General features: G+C 39.5%; 1 protein-coding gene across 4 annotated transcripts in view; it reads left to right on the top strand.

Moving 5' to 3' along the window:
- Nucleotides 1-5553: 5553 nt before the first annotated feature.
- The window catches only part of GPR155 (G protein-coupled receptor 155), a 30641-nt gene continuing 14150 nt past the window's right edge, over nt 5554-22044 (top strand). The window contains exons 1-5 of one of the 4 annotated variants that reach the window (XM_065068811.1): nt 5554-6283; nt 11973-12479; nt 17572-17971; nt 19337-19502; nt 20785-20940. In XM_065068811.1, coding sequence (XP_064924883.1) covers nt 12020-12479; nt 17572-17971; nt 19337-19502; nt 20785-20940 — 1182 coding nt within the window. In that variant the 5' untranslated portion in view covers nt 5554-6283; nt 11973-12019. Of the gene's footprint in view, nt 6284-10975; nt 11078-11972; nt 12480-12499; nt 13866-17571; nt 17972-19336; nt 19503-20784; nt 20941-22044 lie in introns of those variants that run through there. The other 3 variants (XM_065068809.1, XM_065068810.1, XM_065068812.1) reach the window with 3 other exon arrangements.

Genomic DNA, 22044 nt, shown 5'->3' with positions numbered 1-22044 from the left:
GCCAAATCAGACAATACACCTCAGTCTACACATTGTTGGATAACGTTTAAACTGTGTTTGTGTAAGTAACAAATAGTGGCTTAAAAAATGGTGCAATATGATGTGATCACAAATGGAAACTTAGTAAGCAGAAAGAGTTTACAGAGATTTTGGTCATATCCTGAAAATATTTCCAAAGCTTTCCATTTGTGGTGCCAAAATTGGTTTTGCAGTTTTGTTTGTTTGTTCTGGGGTCCTTGTTTGTTTGGGTTTCTTTACTAAACAAGTGCCTGCTGAATAAGCAACAGGTGCAGCAGATCACACAACAGAAACAGCTTATTTAATCAGTGCAGCTTGTTTTAACAGAGTTTTCCTGAGTGAAGCAGCACTTGGTAGCTCATGTGTAATGCTGATAATGCTTCCAGTTTTGTTTTGGAGGAATTGGGCTGAATTTAAGCAGTCTTGCAGTGACTGAGTAGTTAAGAGTACTGAGAACATGTAAGTAACAAGCTGCCTATGTCTAAATGAATGAATGGGTTTTCTTAGGTCAAGAAAGAGCTATAACTCTTATGCCTTGTTCTTGATATTTTTTGCCACATACTGTAAGTCATGTGGGTATGTTTAAACATATTGAAAAAAACCAAAAAAACTTAAGTGCCTACATATGGTAGATAGAGCTCTAATCAAAGGCAAATGGATGAGACTTGATAATCATTTTCCAGATAAAGCTTTCAAAATCACTATGTTAAAATATTGATTTATTCGCATGACTCTTGCATACTTTTTTCTTACCCCCCTCCCACCCAGCCAGACTGCTTAGCTTGTTAACTCATCTTTGAGTACTTGCATTTGACTTTAGGAAAGTTACCTTCTTGCTGAGCCAAGTAACAGGTTGGTACCATAGCACCAATGATGAACTTGTGCAGTTAGGAGGTCTCTGTAACATTATTTTGTCTCCCCTGAAAACAATTTCAGAAAAAAAATCTCATAGCATTGAAATAATACAGAGCTATTCTGAACATTACGGAATTCAGTGCAATCTAATTTGAACTGTTTTCTTTACTTTTGCATTAGAGAGTTGAATCTCACCACGCACAACATTTACAGCTTTTGCTTACAATAACAGTCCGTTTCAACACATCTGGATGCCTGTAATTATTGCTGAAGTTTTAGTTTGGCTTTCTGCAAGCTGACTGTATTCGCTTCACTTATTTTCTTTTGGCAGATACAATATTTTGAAGACTATAATTGCATCTCCAGGTCTGTGACCAATAACACATGCCTTTGTCTCAGCCACACCATAAAGTGGAAGTGAGTAGACAAACATGGACTTTGCAAAACCAGCTTGAACGTACACGCTGTCTTACAAAAGATACTATACCAAAAATACAGATTAAGTTCTTGTAACCAGTGGAGATAATGAGGGGTACTACTGTGAAATGTAGATGAGCAGATAAATAGCTTTCTTGAGAAGGAAGATGTTTTATGAAAGTGTTTCAAGGTAACCCAAGTAAATGTAAACATCCAGTGCATCTGTCACCATTTCTGCGTTAACAAGCTTTGGGCTTGTGGGTGACAGTGTCTGGGTAGGTGTTCTCCCAGCCTCTGGGTTAGGCTGCTCTCAGGGACACAGATGTTGGATTTTTCATGATGTTTAAGGCTCAAAATTCTGGGAAATTTCTTCATGGGATTGTTAAGTGCTTTCCCTTTGATACCGCGCTCCGGAAAAGAAATCCAGGGGCCTGTTGCCTGTCTACAGATTAATTTTCCTCAGATTTCTCTTGTTGCTTAACTGTCTCATCAAACATAGGCATATGGTAAGCTATAGTTTATTTTCCAGTAACCATGTGAGTCAGCGTAAGTGATCAGACACATCTAGATCCAGATAAGCACTTCACGTTCTTCCTGAACATCCTACGCACAACTGCAAGAGAACAGACATTAGAAAACAACAAACTTTCCTGATCTTGAACTACACTTTTAGATTAACCAAGTTAAGTATGCATTTTCAGATGGAGTCAGCTAAGAAAATTTAATGGAAGTTGGGCACAGGTCTCTGCCTTGTGTGCTACATAGTCCATTTATCTGGTAAGCAATAAGCAGTATGAGAGCAGTAGTTCTTCCAGTACTGGAGTTACAAGGTCATGTTGTCTATAGGCATAATTCCAAATTTCATATAAAATTTGGCTTGTTGTCAAGAACCAAGGAGCATTGAGTAAGCATTTTCCTGTAATTGAATATAAGGAGATTACCTAAGAAGTGCTAGTCTCTCCACCCATTGTTGTAATTATTGTGTTAGTAAGATCTTCAGATTTTGTCATGTTGTTGAAAACTAGGTGCACAGCTGTCTAGAAATTGCACTGAGATTACACCTGTAGATTTCCAGACAGATATCATCCTGATGCATTTCCCAACGTTCTTGCTGTCTGCTCATCCTCTGTATTTTTATTTCTATCTATTCTTGGAAAAGCCACTTTCTTGTAACATATCCTACTGAGAGGTTTAGAGATATATTAGTAGTAAATTTTCAGTCAATAGCACTGCTTTGAAGGTCACTTGACACTTCTGTCATAAGCTGGTGTCTTTCAATTACCACCATACCCTAACAATTTGGCTACAACTTCCATGCCAGCTCTCTGAACCCTTCTAGGAACAATTACCCTTCGTTTTAGTATTTTCAGAAACAAACTGGAACAATGTACTTGCTTACAGTAAATGCTTGAGATCTTTTCTTCAGAATGCGCCAATGTTTCAGGCTTTGCAACAACCACTTCCAGTTTACCAGTAAAGTAGCCTTTGCATCAGGGACAAAGACACATTTGTGATCTCCTGAAAATCTGTCCAAATTGGCTCAGTTGTATGCCTTCAAGAAATATGTTTGCATGTGCTTACTGCTCAATCTTGAAAGCTAAATTAGCTGAAGCCTGTTGTCATTGAGAGGGTTAAGCTTCTTGCAGCTCCTGTGTATGTGTAATTGTTGCAGGTAAATGAGTATGACGAAAGCCACAGGTCAGCAGGACAACTCATGTAATAGTTGCTCCAGCTGCGTTTCGCTGGTTGAGAGGTTGCACAAATCAAAAAGCAGGAGCTGTCTCTCCTGTATGCTTGGTTCACTACTCTGATGGAACATAAATGGATGGAAGCATCCAATATGAGTGAAAACAGAACAAAAATCAAGGTGGGAAGCAGTTCATGCCTATGTAATGGGTGGCATGGAAATGCTCAAGAGGATCAAATTAAGACTTTGGGGACAACTTTCAGTTTTATGTTTATTTAGTAGCTCTTGGAAAGCTTAGCTTTGCAACACCAGTAGAGGTGTTTTCTGTGATCTACATTTCTACTGTCAAAATTGAGTTGCAAGTGGTAGAGGACAGCTGTGATTGAGAGCTGATGGACTGTGTCAATCTGTCCTCTCAGTATTTTGTAAAAAAAAAAAAACAAAACAAAACAAAGTCAAACAAAATACAAACAAAACCAAAACACTTGCCTCTACCCTACATTATTCACACTATCGTAGCTATGGTCATTGCTAGTTCCAATGTTGGGGTTTTTGTTAGTGCAGGGAGGGATTTTTGATATTTCTATGGGTTGGGTGAAACCCCATGAGAACTGGTATCCCTGTCTGTGCCCCTTAGTTTACAAACATCTTACAAGCAAAAGGAAAGTAAACTCTATTATAAACCCAGAGTGCTGGAACACAAAGAGGGTCCACGCAAAACAAAGGTGCATTCAAGGCCAGAGAAGAACATGTGGCTCAAAGAAAAAGCCTATGGAGCTTTGATTAAGTACTGAGTGAGTGGGTATTGTCCTTTGCTGTTCTAGGAAGCAGGGCTTGGTACAGTCAGGGAATATTCAGGAGTATCCTGGGTATTCAGTACTGCATTAGAAAGAATTATTGACTCCAGCATTAAGTTATCATTGCTAATTCTCCAGGTCAAAACATGCTAGCAAACTGTGTTCCTAACAGTTCCCAGTCAAGTGGAGAACTGGACCTGCAATCCACTGTTTCAGTTACTCATGGAGCTGTTCTGGTGGCATAGTCTGGTTAATAACGATTTCATGTTTCTTAGCAGCATAGGGGTCAAACCCTGGTGCTCTTCTCTGTTCATCACAGAAATGGCTACATGTCAATGACAGTTGTTGCTAGGCTGATTATAATATGCTTAAAAATATCAAAATCTTGAAGAGGAAATATGCTCTATTAAGTCCTACTTATTTATTTATTTGAAATAATTTTCCCTTATTTTTTCTTAGCAGCTACAATTCACAAAACTTGCTTTAAGTAATTAATCTAAAATCTAAATATAATTTTGTTGTATTTTTTCCTATTGTTTTCTCTCATCATGTGATTTTTGTACTATAATTTTGTACTTTTGAGTATTAGCATTCCTTGGTGCTGCCCAAAAGAAAACACAAGACCCAGGTTAACTGCACTTTCCTGATCAAGGCATGTGTACATGCTAGAGTTGAGATGGAAATACAGCCCTGTCTCCTGTAACTGCTTATCCCCTGCAAAACCATGCTGTTGGCTGGTGTGTATCAATAGCAATCAATAAGCAGCCTATCCGACTAAATGTAAGCTCTTGTAAAATAATGCACTGAAGGATGATAATATTTTAAAGTACTTTATTAAATGCTGAATCAGTAGTGATCTTGTTAAGAGGAACAAATGAGTTCAAGAGAGGGGAAGGCATGAACTGTTCCCAAGATTTCTTAGAACAGCCTGGCATGCCTCCCTTGCTACACCCCAGCACATGTCCCCCTAAGGCACGCCATTTCTATAGGGAAGGGTGGGAGGCAGAAAGCCAAAAAAATCTGAAAGATCCTATTATACTGTACTTTCAAGAACTAATCCAAATCAGTTTCAAAGTAGTCTTTGTCAGGTGCCAAACAGAGAAACTTTAACATTAGTGTTTGCACCAAAGAAAAGTCTCACCCTAGTGTTACAGCAGGGCAGCGTTACCTAACCAGCCATATTGCCTTCACGTGATAAATGTACGTTGGCTTTTGTACACCCCTCTGATCTTTCAGTTGAGCCTCTCTGGTTTTGTTTCTTGTGGATGTTACATGAAAGGGAAGAGGAACATTTTTTTTTGCGGTTGAAGTTCCTGGGCTGGAGGGGGAAACTAGGGAGCATACAAGAGCTGGATGGCACCACACCAGCCAGAGAAGTCCACTTGCGCCAGTTAGGACACTTACTGCTGTATGTCTGCTGCACTTAGGTAAGACAAGCTGGTTTGGATCAAATGAGCTGCGGAACAAAGTGTACAATAGGCAGCACTCCACACTTGCTGTCTTTGTGGCAGCAGTATCTGGCTTAGTTCCTAGAAAACAGGTGGCTCGAACTGCAGTCTCCTCAGCTGCACTGAAACCAGGAGGCCATGAACAACCTGGATCTTCTTTTTCAGCAAGAAATGCTTTGACTATTACCAGCTTTTAGCTTTTACTGGAGAAACAACTGACAGTCTGACCGGCCTGGGGGAAGCGATGCCAGGTGGCAAGCAGGGCCGTTCGTTTCTAACCGCTCTAGCGGTTTAAAAGCCGAGCCCAGCGCAGGCAGCCGGGACCGAGCAGGGCCGGCAGAGGTGCCGCTATCGGCCCGGGCCGGGCTGGCGCGGCGGCCCTGCCTCCCGCAGATAAACGTCCCTGAGCCTCGGTCTGGCCGCTGCTGCAGCCGCGGGCCCGTGTTTTGCCCACGCGTGCGGGCGGAGGCTCTGCCCAGCCCTCCTGCGCCCCGCGGGGAGGCAGCGCCTCGGCGGGCCCGGCTGAGGGCAGGTGGCAGCCGGCAGCTCGGGCTGCCGCGGGTAGAAGCCGAAGGCGGCGGGGGCTTGTTCCGCTCCCAACAGGGAATGCGGCTCCCGAGAGTGGGAGAAGCCCTCGGGGTAAGGACGCGGTGTGGACAAGCCGCCCCGCAGCCGCCTTGCCACCCACCGGCGCTGAGGGTTCCGCCGGCAGCCCGGGTCCCGGGTCCCGGCTCCGCGCCGCCGCCATCTTGCGGCTGATCCCTCCCACCCGCCGGCGGCCGCCGCGCAGCCCCGCGCCCCAGCCCGCCCCGCACAGCGCGGCTGGGCGCCCGCCGGGCCGGGCCGGGCCTCCGGGGCGGGGGCGCTGTGCGGCTGCGGCGCTCGCCCCCCGGGCCTGGCCGGGGCCTGAGCCGGCAGCGTGGGGCGGGCCGGGGCGGGCCAGCCCTCCCGTCCTGGGCCTCGGTACCGGCAGCCTCGGCCTTGAAGAGGTTCTCACCTTGGCAGAGTACGAGTTCTCTATACGTACCCTTGTGCGGGAGCGCCTGCCAGAAGCTAAGTAGGTAAGCTGTGCACCCCTTCCCCCGACTTCTAGCTTTATTTTCTAATGAGACAGCTGTCACACAGGATAGCGCTGGTATTTTTTTGGTATCTCGGGTGTTTCCGAGTGAAAATGCTGTGGTGACCATGGGAAGGAGAGCAGTGATGGGCGAGGAAGGGGCAGACACGAGGCGTTTGTTTTTGCTGTGGCATTCTCGCTGTAACTCAGAGGATGTTTCACCTCTATTGGGCAAGTGCGGTGAGCGAGACACTTCTTAAAGGCTGCCAACAATAAAATATAATCTGTATTTTGAGGTATATTTTGCTATTTGCTTCAAAAGCATGTATCTATCTGTTGACAAACCCCAAGATGAGCCTAACTGAAAATTAGGGGGAGGTGTGCTTTCCATTTTGGCTTGGTGTTTCGTGCCGTTGGCAGCTGTTGCCTCATTTGGCGCTGTCCGTGCCCGTGCTGGCACGCTGTGGCGCAGGCTGTGGTGCCGCGGTGCCGTGAGCTCTGCCAGTCGCGTGCCCAGGGCGGATCTGGGCCTCCCGGGCTACCTGCGCACATGCCGTCCCCGTGGGCCCAGGGCTTGCCGGTAATGACAGCACAGGCAAAACTGAAAAAGGAAACATAAGCTTGAAGAGCAACTGCTTGGGGAAACTAAAGGTCTCATATCACTTGTTGCATTGGTGGTGGCCCACTTCTTAGGTTAATTGCTGCGACAATAGTATCCTGTATCTGTTTTCTTAGCCAAATAGAGAGAAAAGTAAAAATCGTGATTACCTTGCAAGAATAGGAACTGCAGTAATCACTTCTTTCCACTTTTATCATTGTATCTATTTGAAGTTGCTTCCTCTTTGACTGACTTTACAAACTCTTATGGAACATGCGTGTGGTACGTCCTTATCTGAGCTGAGGATGAGGTGCCAGAGCTGCCATGAACAGTAACTCCTTCTGCCCCCGCTCCACTTTCAGCCTCTTGAATAAAATAATGTGTCATCCTTGGATGTTTCTGCATTGCATTGAAGTAGGAAATGAGGTCACATTGTGGGATATAATTTATGAACAATGTGCACAGCCTTGCCAGTGTCACCAGAATTATCCTGAGAGTGATTATCAGCTGAAAGCTTGAGAGTTAGAGACCAGAGAGAAGATAGGCATTGAGATGTCTCTTCTATTCTCTCCTACCATTTTTGACTTTAATTAAAAAAGAAGATGAAAGGGATTTTTCTGATGGAAAAGGAGACGACTTCTCCACAGCAGAGTAGGCAGTGCTGTTCCTAAAAGCTTTGTCTTCATTGGCCTGCAGTTCCCAACAACACAGTTGTGGCTGGGTTTTCAAGGATTCGAATCTCAGTCCCTGAAGGGATAACCACAAATCATATGCCTTACGGAGTCAAAGCTAAGTGCTTTCCTTTGTAACTGTGTTTAGTATCATTTAACTAATTAATTTACATCTAGTGTAAGAACAGATGCGTGTCTGTGTAGAATATTTAAGGTTTTGGTTTTGCATCAGATCAGTATCTTTGATTTCATTAAGAACTGTGAATTGAAAACACTTTTGCTCATGTGAGATTCTAGTTTGCGTTAAGCCCCAGGTGTGATAAGGCTATACATTAAATCTCTGATTAATCATTGCATAATCTCATGACAGTTATATAAATGCAGGTATCCTGTAGAGCTAAAGGGACTGAGAGAGGTATTCACTGTGTTGAGCAGCACGGTGTGCGTTTCTGGAAAATACCCACTGTTCTGCAATGGATAATCTATGTTAAATGTGAATATTTTGGGATGTGGGCATCTCTGGAGCTGAAGAGATGATTCACACTCAAAGCCCTCTGAAGAGTGCCAGTAGCAGCTTTACTGTGATGCAGTTTCTTTCTTTGAAACGCATGTGATTCACCAAAAATTTGCCCTGACTTTACAAAGGCCTTTGTAATGAAGTTCAAGGTGAGGATAGCCTGAAGGAAGGCTGCAGGAATAGTTGTGGCACTTTACAGAAGATGGATGTGTGGGTGTGTATCCCTGTCAGTTTTGAGGTAGCAGGGAAGATACAGGATTTGGCACGTGCTACTGACAGATACAAGCAGAGAGTCAGTCTTCTGCATGTTTATTTCAGTCCTGAATTAGAAAATGGGGACAAGGACACTTCTGTACTTTGTAGTGATTTTTTATTAGGAGAAATAGTAGTTTTAATACAGAGGGAAGACAGGTGTTTAATTAATGTAGGCACAATTTTGGTTTAACATTATGGGCTCCTGTAGCTACATTGATAGACTCACCTGTGAAGGCCTAGTCTGTATAAGCAGAAAGCCTGGATAGCTCAAACCACTTTTCAGGAGAGAAATAGAGGAAGGAGATGCCATAGTGGTAAAAGTCCTTCCACTATGTAATTGTATGCAGACTGTGGCTTTCCTGAGTAAGGCTGTCATAAAATAAATGTTGTTGTTAGTACTGACATGGTGGCAAAGCATACAGCTTTGGATAGGAAGCCATAGGGGATGAGAAGGAATGGCAGAATGTAGGGACAGATACAGCCGCAGTACACTTCCTCTACAAATCGAGTGTTGCATTTGGTTAAGAAAGTTTCACGTTTATCTCATCGCTGAAAAAATACCTCAGCAGAGAGCAGGTTAAACATGTTGCATTGCCAGGAGTATTACCTCTGTGCAGTGCTGCAACCTTGAAGAATTTGAGATGGGGCTGCACCAAAAACCTGCTTTTCACCTTGAAGCTAGCGTAGAATGTGGCTGGCTTCTTTCAAGAATTCAGTGTTGCAAACCCATCTCTGATCCTCTTTTGGACATTTTGCAAATCCCAACAACTTCCCTAAGTTTTGCTAGTAGAGGAAATGGTTTGTTGTCTGCTTTATTTACTGCGAGTTTTTCTATTGTTCTATAGCATATAATGCTTTGGGCTCCTGGTCCAAATACATCTAGACAAATGTATAATCTATAACATATGAAAAATACAACCTTTAAAATAAGCCTTGCTTGAAGTAAGACTTCTTTTTCCTTGGGAGAAGAGGTAGCCAAGGACAGATTTAGATGATGCAGCTGCTCAGTCCAAATAAATTGTAACAGCGTTGCAGGATTGTTTACTAAAACCCTCAGACATAAATGAAGTCATGAGTCAAAGAGTTTATGCTACATGTGAATATGTGTATACTGGATGCCAGGGTGTGAAATAGAGCACGCAAGATCTCACCTTTGCTCTGGCTTGATTTTCTTGCTTATTTACCTGACTATTAAGAGTTCTCTGTTCCCTGAGGACAGGATACAAAGAGGTTGTGAATACTCTTAAACCAGTAGTTAATTTGCACAGATTTAGCCGTTGTGCTGTACAAAGCACTGGTTTGGGAACTGGGAATCTCAGCTTTGCCACTGGTATGTTAAATGGCTTATGGCAGATCAGTCTGCCTTTGCATTAGTTTCTACCTCTACAAAAGGAGGGAAATAACATTTACTTCCTTTCCAGAGTGCCTTAGGATTTAGTCATGTCAAAATGCTGTATGTAGTTAGCTGGGGGACTACACGTTTCACAGCTGTATCACCAAAGCTGTATCTGTTTCTGGCAAGACCTTACTATTGACCATGGAATACTGGTGTTTGGTGGCCTCTCACCATTCCATTTGCAGACTTTACATGTCTACTTGCATACAGAACCTGCTGCGTTATGGTCGGCCCTTTCAAAGGTGGTGGCTGGTAGCAAGTGACAATCAGGAGTCACATGAAGTATTTGTTGTACATAATACTTAATTTAATGCATACTTAAATGTCACTGTTACAGTTCTAGAAGAATTGCATGTAGGAATATGAATAAGCAGTAGCACAATGGATTAGATAATTGGCTACTGTGTCAAATATGGATCCCTTGCCAAGTGGAAAGTGTATCATTAGCACATGATACTGAAACACTGGGAGAGGTCAAAGTTGCATAAAGCAAGGTACAAGCTTGAAGAGTGATATGATGATTTATTTAATCTCTAAATCTTTCTCCAAGGTAGAGAGGACCTTGCCAAATGTTTTTAGTACCGCAGTGAGGAAGCTACAATTCTTGAGCAAATTTATCTTCCTTGCCTGGCGCTCACATTCTTGTAAGGGCTATTCCTCTTGTTATTCCGTGATAGATTAAGAGGGCATAAGCTCAGACTGTAAAATATGAAAGCAAGGGTGTTTAGATGTGTGGAGAATGAGTCTGTAGAAGGATGTACAAAAAAAGAACTGAAACTGATAGAATATGAAGATTTTCCTTGCAACAGGATGAATGAGTTCAGTAAGTTTGCATTTCTCTCAAATTAGATGATTTTGTAACCTTTGTTACCCACCTCTAGCAAAATAAATACATGGCACAGAGTGACTGAGGGAGCATCGTTTGGGGGGGAATAGGAGGAGAAAAATTTCAGGCTCATTGGACTTGAACTGACAACAGGATATTGACAAAAGGGATCTTGGAGACAGGCTGAAATGATAGTTTTGACAGAAGATACATCTTGATTAAAAAGAGAGATCTTTGACGCATGTATTCATAGTTTAATAAGTGCTTATGAAACTACACATGCAGAGGCCGTAGGGAGACAGAAGAGGAACGAGGAAGGAGCCCTATCAGCAGCCACAGAAATTTTGAGAGATCCTCTTGTTGGAGCAAGTAGAGATGGGAGGGGAATTAGGAGGAGCTGTAGTTACAAAAGAGAGGGGAAGGGCAAAATTTCAAGAAGAGGATGATTATGACAGCGGTGTATGATGGTCACGAAGGATGAAAATGGAACACCAGTTTTGAGAGTTTAAGAAGATTTTGGCCTATCAGGATTTTGGTAAGAGCTGTTTCAGGGGCAGAACCTGGATTAAATAGAATCTAAAGGTGGAGGTGAAAGAGGACTCCTGACCATGTGTAAAGCTGAGTGCAGGGAATCAGATGTGAACAGCAGTAGTCAAAGGGAGGTCGAGGATTGAAATTCAATATTGGGAGTTTAAAGTGTATTTTTATTGTGACGGAAAAAGAACCAAGTAGGAGATGGTTTAGGGAAGACTTGAGATAAGATATCCTGCGGCAAACAAAAAGAGTTTGAAAAGAAAACTAACAATTTGATAGCTGAAAGCAAAGAGTATATAAGAATTGTAGTTGGGATTTGCAGTGAGCTGAGGAGGTAAGAGAGGTTACAAGCTGCTAACAAAAGTGTCTCTGAAGAATCTTGTACTTCTCTGTTAGTTAACTAGACTTGTAGTGGTAGTCCAGGAAATCAAGGAGTGTACACTGAGAGTTTTGCGATTACTGTTTTCTGAAACAATGACTGGAAAGTGCTGAAGAGTTGTAGTTTATTCCAAATGATGTTTACATCCTAAAATAATGACCAAAAAAAATCCTTGTTAGGTCTCTTTTCCTTCCAACAGACTTTTTGCTTTTTGCCCAATCTACATTTAGTTTTAATATCTCAGTGTTACTCTTAGATTTCTTTGGGGATTTTTAGCCTCTGTTGTCTTATTGAACTGTGTGGACTTGTGAGAAGATGTGTGAAAACGGTGTGTGTAAGGGATGATTTTTCAGCATTCTTTTTTTCTCAGAGTTTCTTTGATTACTTATTATTTTCTTATTATTTATTTGTAATGCACTTCTAAGTGTAAACTCTTCTGTCAGCAAGCCTAATACCATAAATATTTGCAAACATGGTTTTGGAAGTTAATAAATAAATACTTTTGTTTCTTTTACAGATGAGATCATTTCAAGCTCTTTTTTGTGGAAGACGTGGTCAAAGGAAATGGATAACTATTCAGACTTCAATACGAAGAACCTCTCATTTTCAGCGAATATGTCTATTTCTTTGCCTGGACAAGTTGGGCTCAATACCACCAGCGGTCCTCCTTCTATGTCAATAAGCAGGCTTTTCCCAGCCCTCTTAGAATGCTTCGGAATAATTCTTTGTGGCTACATAGCTGGAAGAGCCAACATTATCACAACAACTCAGGCCAAAGGACTGGGAAATTTTGTGTCCCGTTTTGCACTCCCAGCTCTACTGTTCAAAAACATGGTGGTACTTAACTTTTCTAATGTCAATTGGTCCTTCCTGTACAGTATTTTAGTTGCCAAAGCTGCTGTGTTTTTCTTAGTTTGCGTTTTAACTTTGTTGGTAGCCAGTCCGGAGAACAGATTTAGCAAAGCAGGTTTGTTCCCTATTTTTGCTACGCAAAGCAATGACTTTGCATTGGGATATCCAATAGGTAAGTAGTTCCTTATGCTTTCTTCTTTAAAACTGTTTTTCAGTGTTCTAGGCATGTTTGCTTTTATCTTCCGTAATTTGGAATTGACTTCTGGACTGAAGCTAGGAGCTGTCTAAGTAATTTCTCAAGTCACATTGCTTGACCTCAGGCCATGTACTTTTTAGTGAGGGAAGAAAACTGTCAGCTGGTCTGAATGATGCAGAATTTAAAACAATCCAGCTACAGTTGTCTATGCAATCTTGTAATATTAAAGTAAATAATTTTTAAACAACAACAACAACAAAATATTTAAAATATAATTTCAAAATTGGTAAGAATTACCTTACACTTACTGTAGGCAGTTTTTCTTATGGGAAATTGCCAGATTTTCCCTCAAGACCAAAGTTCCTTACTTTACAAAGTATGAGCCTGTACCAGTAGCCTCTGAAACAGCTGTAGTGGGTTTGGCATTACTTCTTGGTTTAGCTCATAGGAAACATCTAGCCATAATTTTCGTGTCTACTGATTGTGGAGTGTGTTTGACAAACTTTAAATGTGTTCAGAAAAAACTTCTTATTTTTGTGCTGCTTCACATAATTTGTGTAGCTAATCATGCTTTATCCCTTAATCTTTATTCTGTTGTGGCCAGGAGACATGCTTTGGGTTATAGTCTTGGAAGGATTCAGTCTTTTAAAAGCAAGGTTGCTGTGTGATTTGTGGTAAATTGCATTTGTGTATCTCAGATCATAATGTTATGTGGCTCTGGTGCTGTTTTCAGAATGTGTAACTAAACCACTAGTCTGGTGGAATGAAAAAAAACGAACAAAAAACGAAGAGGCATTCAGAGTATAACTCCTATAGCTGCATATGCTTGTTCTTGTCAGCCTATATTTTCAGTTCCAAGGAACAGCAGTTATTAAACTTAATTTTATCCAATCTGTAAGACTATTATTTTCTTCCATTTTGATAAACAAGATTTTTCTTCTTTTTCCTTTTTATAGGTTTTCTTGATGGTATGTTAATATGTTTTTGGTCATACATACTATGATACTTTGGAAGTGATTGGAGTTGCAGCAGGCTTCTCCCACCTCCTGCTGTCAGAATTGCAGTGCTTTTTACCTGCCTTGGGAGGCTCTTTTGTGCCAGTGTAGCTTTTAGTGCTGCCTCTCCCCACCTGACCCGTGTGGCTGGTGTGGGAAAGCACACTGCAGATGTCAGGATCTTCAAAACACACCTCAAGTGGAAGGCATTTGGAGGGGGTGTCTGGATTAGATTTTATTTGTTTGCTGCTCCATGAAGAGAAAGTATTCTGTGCCTCTCAGATTCTCTTGACATCAGTGTTATCATCCAGACAAGGCTAAGAACAAAAAAAGGAAGCAAGTTCATTCTAGCAAAGCAAAATGAAAGGTATTTAATTACAGAATTGAAAATACAGTTACAAAAGAGAAACATAAACATGCAGTTCCAGGTTATGCATAATGACAAGTGGCTCTGCATTTGAGGTTACCTGAGGAACTGGCAGGCTTTTTCTTCCTTTTCCAGGACAGCATGCTCAGGAGGATCTTAAATCTTTCTTACTATTTTCAAGTTTGGTGGATATATATAGAATATAGACAAATTCAATTGCAAACTTTTTCTTACTTAGATGCAAATACTCTGTTTTCCTCAGTTGCAACCGCTGAGATTTATTTTTCTTGAGAGGAATTGGAAGTACATCACAAACAGGGCTGGGAGGATTACATCTTTGTTCCTTGGTACTGGATTAAAATGCCAGTTAGGGTTTCTCTTTTTTTTTTCTGTTTTGAGGTTCTCTGAATGTATTTCCATTGGATCTTTCTAGATAGAATATTCTACTTTGAATGACTTCTGTGTCAGATCACATTTTTCTTCAAGTATTTCATTATTTATATATGATTAATATTTCTTCTTCTATGTACAGTCTGGCCAAATTCACAACATGTGGTTCCTTAAGAGCTTTACTGGAATACTTAATGCAACAGTAACACTGTAGGTGTTTAAGGGTTGTTTATTTCCTTTCCTGAACTTCTTCCATCCCCAAACTTTCACGAGTGTTTGGTTCATGCTGTCAGGTGTGCAAGCATTTTACTGTCAGTGGCTTCTCTGAAGTGTGTGCAGGACTGGGCAATAACGAATGCCCTGCTTAGTTATTTTTGTGTATGATGGTAGGTAGTGCTTTGAGCAAAACCTGATCTTTTAATCAAAGTATATTTTGACAGGCTGCTTCAGTTGAAATTTGTAAAGGGAAAAAAATCAGGCTTGGCAAATCTGTGCATTATAATAACGCTGTTTTAAAAGGCACTTTTAACTCTTAAATAGATAAATAACATCTTGAGTTTGCATTCTGTCTATTTTTTTTTTCTTTAATAACCACTATGCTGTTTTTTTGCTGTTGAGCAAATGTTGGCATATAGAAAATCAAAATTTCAAGGATCATAGAATTACTATGGTAGAAAGCTTTGTTTGCTTGGTTTTAATTACTAGGTGAGATAATACAACTCTGACAGAACAGTTTCACCTACTCTCCAGTGCATTATTGTAAAAGCATAGGTGGAGCAGAAGTGTGGTGCGGATGATGGCTCAATTACCATGACTTTAATGGTGCTAATTGTATTAAGCCTGAGCAACTAGTGTGTCATTTATATGTAATTTTGAGCAACTGGAATGTAGAAAATGGATTTTTTAAAAAGAGTTTTAAAATCTATTTTCTTTTTTTTTTCTTTTGGTCATGACCAGCAAGAGGACAGCTTGATTTAAATAAAAAGAACTTTTTTCATCAAAGATAGTTGTGGATTATTTCCACTGCCTTAATGATTCCCTAAGAGTCATTTCTTATTTTTTTCCTACTGACTCAGCAATCTACATTGGTTCCATTTTATGCCACCCAGGAAAATGCATTGTGATTTCATACACCAGTGAAATTACTTATAGAGCTTAATATGTTTTATTAAGTATACAGTTTCACTTTGCCAAAAAACAATGTTTTATTACGTTTTTAAACTCAGACATTATTTACATGTGACTTATCTTGATTTGCATTTGATTGAAATGGGCATTCTGTATAAAGCAGCATAAAAGGATTGCTCTGAGGTTGGGGCTTTAGAAAATTTTAACTTACATAGTAAGTGTCCAGCATGTTTAAAGTGGTTTTATTTAGCAGAATATATTTAGTGTTTAAAACTGGCTTGTTAAATGCAGTAACTAAGCACAAAATTGAAAGTTGTGTTCAGCGGTTTGTTCAGGTTTTTCGGATAGGTAGCTCTTGTATACCTACTTTAATCATGGCTTGTAAGAGGAAAAGCACCTTTAGTGCTTTTTCTTGTATATTGGAAGTCAACTCACTGAGAATGTCAGTTTGTTCAGTCTAAAGAGGAGGCAGTTTACAGTAAATGTTGATTTAGCACTTACTAGATCCTGACATTCCAGATGCTTAACTAATATGAAGGTAAAAATCTTTTGGATTTTGAAAAACATAGTTACAGGGGAAAACTTTTTTCAGGAAAAGAACAGGTTGAATATACTGGGACATGAAAATACCTGCAACAGTTGGCTGCTTAGTGATCTTAAACTTTATTTAGTACTTTGAGTGCTAAGTTATCCCATAGAGAGGTCCAGCAGCTGTATTTATGCAATAGTGCTTCCTTTTTTGTACATATTCTTTGTAGTATAAATAGAATTGCACCTGCATATAAGATACTTCTGCCTGAGAAAGAGTGTGTGTGTCTCTAACTTGAGTAGGAAAAAATAAAATGGAAAGCATCGCTTTGCGTATTTCTGGAAATTATTGGAAATAATAACATTATAAGGCAGGTAAAAGATTACATTTGTCTTTCCAAAGAAGTCTGGATAATTAATATGGCATTTTTACACAGGTAAACTCTGGATTGTTAACCAGATAAACAGCAACTGTAGTAGATTTAATTAAATTTTTAATGCATATATAGGAAATACAACAGTATAGGCCTTGAAGTCTTAAAACAATTTCACTTGAACTCTTGTTTATAACACACATTTAAAATGCAATCTTGAAGCAGTGATGGGAATTGAAACGTTATTTTACTGCTTATTTGACAGAAGTGCTTTATATGCATGATTTCTCCTTTGTTTTTCAATATGAAGTCATGCAGTTATGATAGGGAGACCGAAACATCTGCATTCTGCAGGATTCCAGACTTCGCATCTTTACAAGTGCCCTTAAGTAGGATATTATAACTAAAACAAAATCCTACTTTAAAATTATTTTTGTTATTTTTGTTTTAATTTATTCTGAATAGGATCTTGTATATCTTTCCAGAGTCTCTTCATGATTTTTCGAAGTGCTATTAGCACAAATACACTTGAAATAACAATACGTATAAAATATGGACAAATGGCATTGCAAACTTTTTCTTACCTAGATGAAAACACCTTGTTTCCCTCAGTTGCATCTCCTGAGATTTATTCCTCTTGAGTAGTAGCCATGGAAACAAATGCTCATGATTTAAAGTTCCTTGAGGGACCAGAACTACAGTGATAACTCTTGTCCTGAGTAGTCCCAGAAAATGAACTAATAATTATGTGCTAATGTATTTTTTATTTGGCTATTGCTTTGCTGTATTGTACGGAATCAATGTAGAAAGATTACACCTGACTTACCCCCTGAAAACTGATTAAATTCCAGAGATGTGAGACTCCCCTAAGATGAGACACAACCTGTCTCCTGCAAAGGTGCATATAATTCTCCATAACCCTCATGTTTCTGGGGAGGAAAAGCCATTCAGCAAAAAACCTACTTTTTTCAGCATTTGGGATGACTCAGAGGGCTTGTGGGATTGTTATATTATTTTAATTTTTTCCTGTAAATTTTGAGTATTCTTAGAATCATTTAATAGTGTTAGATAGTTAATCTTTTGTCTTTAATGTGTTCGTTAGACAGCTATGGCCTAATGGTAGTTGGGCATATGTCTTTTACTACATCATGCTGATTGTAAATGCAGTTCTAATGCCTTTGAAGGCATTTTTCTCTAGTTTTCGGGCAACAAAACTTAATTTCAATATTAATGTATTTTTGTACTGAAATGTTATAACTCATCACTTTTCATTTTGTGTCTTCTAGTTGAAGCTTTATATCAAACCACTTATCCAGAGTATCTGCAGTACATTTACCTAGTGGCTCCAATATCGCTTATGATGCTAAACCCTCTGGGGTTTATCTTCTGTGAAATCCAGAAGTGGAGGGATAATCGCACTGTGTCACACAGCAAAATCAAAATAGTGGGCCTAGCACTCCTCCGAGTTTTGCAGAACCCAATTGTGTTCATGGTCTTCATAGGAATCGCCTCAAACTTTATTCTTGGCCAGAAAGTTCCCGAATACCTTGAAAACTTCCTTGATGGACTGGGCAGTTCATTTTCTGGCTCTGCACTTTTTTACCTTGGACTGACTATGGTGGGACAAACAAAAAAACTGACAAAGGGTATGTTTGTTGCACTGATCCTTCTCATCACAGCCAAACTGTAAGTTTGATTTATGTTCTTCTATAATTTTGTTATCTAGATGTTTTAAGTTCTGAATATACTGGTCAGATGGCTTTTCTCTCAAAATCGTTATAGTGATAGTATGTTTCACTTCCAGTATTTTGGATGAGTGCTTCTCAAACTCTGATAGTACACAACTGTTAACTTTTAAAGGAAACGCAGCAGACCACAAACCTTTGTCAGGCTCTGCAGAGAAAAAAAGTCAGGGATGTTGTGACTTAATGGACTGTTCACAGGCCATCTGTCATGAATTGGGTGTTTGGGGAGTTACTGGCTTAAATTAAAATTTACTAGTTAAACAGACCACAGTGAATTTATGTATTACTTGATTAGTATTTGCATTTTTTTTAATTAAACAATACCTCTCTAAATAGTTGATTTTGCCTGCTTTGTCTATGAATCTTTGAAACTGTTTAAAAACCATCGCTTTACACTCTTAAACTGTCTGACTTTTAAGCGTGAATACATGACAATTTGTATTTAGAACTTATACCGTCATTGAATATATCTCAGTTACTGGTGAACTAAGTATTTTATTTGCCACAGAGTTACAATTAACATAATAGAACAATTGTTTGGTGATTAAGTTTTTACTGTAAAATTTGAAGGTGCATTTGAATATCAGTACAACAAAGACCTAGTTTGTAAACCAGCTCAATGATAAATTTTGTAAGAACATGAGGAAAAAATTGCTTTTAATGTTACCACTTTGCTTTACTAATGAGTTTATGTAATGAGACTGTGTAAGGCTGACATAGCATGTCTGTGTGAAATGTGAGGTATTGCTAAAGGAGAACAGAATAGCATGGATGCAGGTTTTTTGTTTTATTGGCCAAAACTTTCAGAATGGAATACTGAAGCTGGAGCCCTTCCTATATTTCAGGCAGCTTCCATAAAGGTGGTAAAGGTGGTCTGATTATCAAAGCTGCTGACTGCTTATAGCTACTATTACTTTTAACAGTTGAAAAATGAGGGGTTTTTTTATATTATACCTTTCTAAATCTGAGGTTTCTACAGACTAAGAACATGTCTGCCCAACAAGAGAACGTGCTTCTATCCCAGAGACTGGTGTCATTTTTACCTTTTGTGTGTGTGTATGGGTGTTTGGTTTTTGTTTTTTTTTTTTTTTGGTTTAACTTGTGACATGAAATTTTTAACCAGCTGGTGAATGTCACGATAAAAGTAAAGGCAATCATTCAAAGTTATGTCAGTATTTTGCTTTTCATGAGTAGTATTCAAACAAGCCTTAAATTTTATTTTGGTTCATTTTCTGAGTAAAGAAGAGTCTGTTGCTGTAACTTGAGTAATGCTTTTTAGTAATTACTTTTCCCCCTCTCTTTTCAGACTTATGATGCCGTTTCTCTGTAGAGAAATGGTGGAACTCTTGGACAAGAGTGACAGCATAGTCAACCACACCAGTTTATCAAACTATGCATTTCTTTATGGAGTTTTTCCAGCAGCACCTGGTGTCGCAATATTTGCAAGTCAATTTAATATGGAAGTAGGAATTGTATGTAGTTAGCTTTTCTCAAATATGTACTAACTTTGAGCTTAACTTTGTTAACGAAATACTTAAATAGGCTTGATGAATTTACTTTTCCGTGGTATAGACTCTTTAGATTTGCTCGTACTCCCTAGATCTCAAATATAAATTACATTTCCGATTATTAATTAAGCAAAGTACTCTTTCCTGATGTCTCGAGTGTCTTGATAGTACACATTCATAAGTAAATCCTTATACTTTTCTTATTCGTGACTCCAGTAGGAAGAACAAGGATAACTTTAAATATAAAGAACTTCTGTCTTTGTGGCGGATTTGTTGGTGGTGTGTGTTTGTTTTTCCAAAGACCTTATCTTTGAGCTAGTGATTTTGTAGGGGGAAAAACCCAGAAATTATGTTACTGACTTCAGTAAGAACAGTCTTAACACCAAAAACTTAGGGAAGAACTTCTGCTTTAACTGATTCTGTTGAGTTGCCCTTCAGTTAAATCTTGCAATAGAAATGCATTTTATTTTTTTTATACTAAAGGATATCAGTTTTCTTTCTAACTTAGGGTACAAATTTTACAAGCGTTTCCTTTCTTCCACTTCAATTGACATTGAAACATTCCTGTTGACTTCCATTATTTTTAGTGTTATCTATTTGGGGTTTGTTTGGGCTTTTTTAGGAAAAGGGCAAAAAAAGAACACTAAAAGGAAACCTTACAAGGTAGAATTTTGTGCTCAACAAACTCAAGAAATCTCTTTAAAAGAGATCTGTAATATCTGTAGTATGAATAAAAATTCACACTTCCATCACTGTGCAAATTCTAGAAAGCAGAAAGACAATGAGAAGCCAAAATAGAAATCACTTAAATGTAAATATATATGACTTCTTCTTGTGAATTGGCATATATTAGTAATGCATAATTACATGTTTGCTTATTTATTTGCAGTGTGAATGTTTGCATCCAAAAGTAAACTGTGACATTGTAAATCCACCCCTAGACTGTAGTCATTAGTATATTTGACACCCGTGGAAAAGCTCTGTAAGAATTTACAGTAGGGAACTCTCTATTCCTGCAATTTCAGAAGCTTGTTAAAATGTTCAGTTTAACTGTATGTATACAGTGGATGCTTTCTGACTCAAATTCTAAATAATTTGTCATAGAATCAACTCAGTGATTTGTTCAAGGTCTATATATGTTTAAGTCAAAGGTATGATTTTGCCAGTGGTTGTATTCCTGCAAGCAGATTGTTTAACCTGAGCTGCAATTAACTCTGTTCTTGTTTCTGTTTGACTCTTTTTGCAGATTACCTCAGGCATGGTGATAAGCACTTTTGTGTCTGCTCCCATTATGTACGTTTCTGCGTGGCTGTTGACCATTCCGTCCATGGACCCCAACCCACTGACATCTGCACTCCAAAATGTCAGCTTTGACATAAGTATCGTCAGCCTCGTTTCTCTGGTAGGTGCTGGCAAAGTGAAATACAAAAGCACATGGTCATGTCAGGGTAGTGTTAGTACACACGCAGCAAATCCAGTAACGGTAAGATGAGATTTGCATTTTGTCATTGTATTCTGTTGCAGAAGGGTGAGGAAGAAGTTAAAAATAATCTTGATTTAGCAACGGGTCAGCTGAAAAGCTGAACTGTAGAGAAAGATGGGTAGGTGAATTAGAGTAGTGGTGCAGGGCTTCAGAGTTTGGGGTTTGGCTGCCTGGTACATAAAATGTATGTGGGGATGAACTATCAACTACTCGCCCTTAGTCCCTCTTTGTTTTTTAAAAACTAATGGGATATGGAGGAATAACAGTGCCAGCTTCCCTCATAGGGATTAATTACACCAAACCATGTGTGGTGCTTGGATATCACAGTAATGAAGGCTATGTAAAAACCTTAGCTCCAGAAGCATCAGCGAACATTTATTTAATTAAATGTTAATGAAAATGTTTAACCTGGATGTTTTGATTTAGCTTTATCAGATTCATTTTTTAGAAATTCTGAGTGCCCAGTTCTTGAAAAGGGGTTGATATCCCAGAAGTCTGATGTGAATTGTGTTTTCGCTTCATAGGCGTTACAGTCTTTATTCTGTTTGCTTTTTTTTAAATAAAAATATCCATGTTGAAGGAAGTTGGAACTTTCTTAAGTTGGTGTCTCACTGAAATCCTGTTGTCTTGAAACTGTGCTTCAAGGGAAGCCACGAGTGAATGCTGCTGCTTGCTATCACATATAATCTTGGGAGATTCAGTAAGGACGGTGGGGGGGGGCGAACCTTTTAAATTGTAAATTGCCAGACAATTCTGTGATCATTTATGTCCTGAGGAACAACCAGGCTTTTGCACTCTAGAGGCAAGCTTTCAGTACTCCCTGGAAATGTCTCACCATCGTGAAAACACAAAGGTGCTTTTTCTGAGCATATTTTCTGAGGCATAGGGCCTGGCAGGAGATCACTTGGAGCTGACTGCAGTAGTCATGTTGCTAAGAAACTTGTATTGAAGATGTGTTGTATATTAATTTCACCGTAGTCTGCCAGAATACTCATCTTGTTCTTCTGTTTTTTGTTTTAGTCT

Source organism: Columba livia, chromosome 7, assembly GCF_036013475.1.
Source record: "Columba livia isolate bColLiv1 breed racing homer chromosome 7, bColLiv1.pat.W.v2, whole genome shotgun sequence".
Taxonomy (NCBI): domain Eukaryota; kingdom Metazoa; phylum Chordata; class Aves; order Columbiformes; family Columbidae; genus Columba; species Columba livia.
Note: the sequence above shows the minus strand (reverse complement) of the source record. Positions and strands in the feature narration are given on the sequence as shown.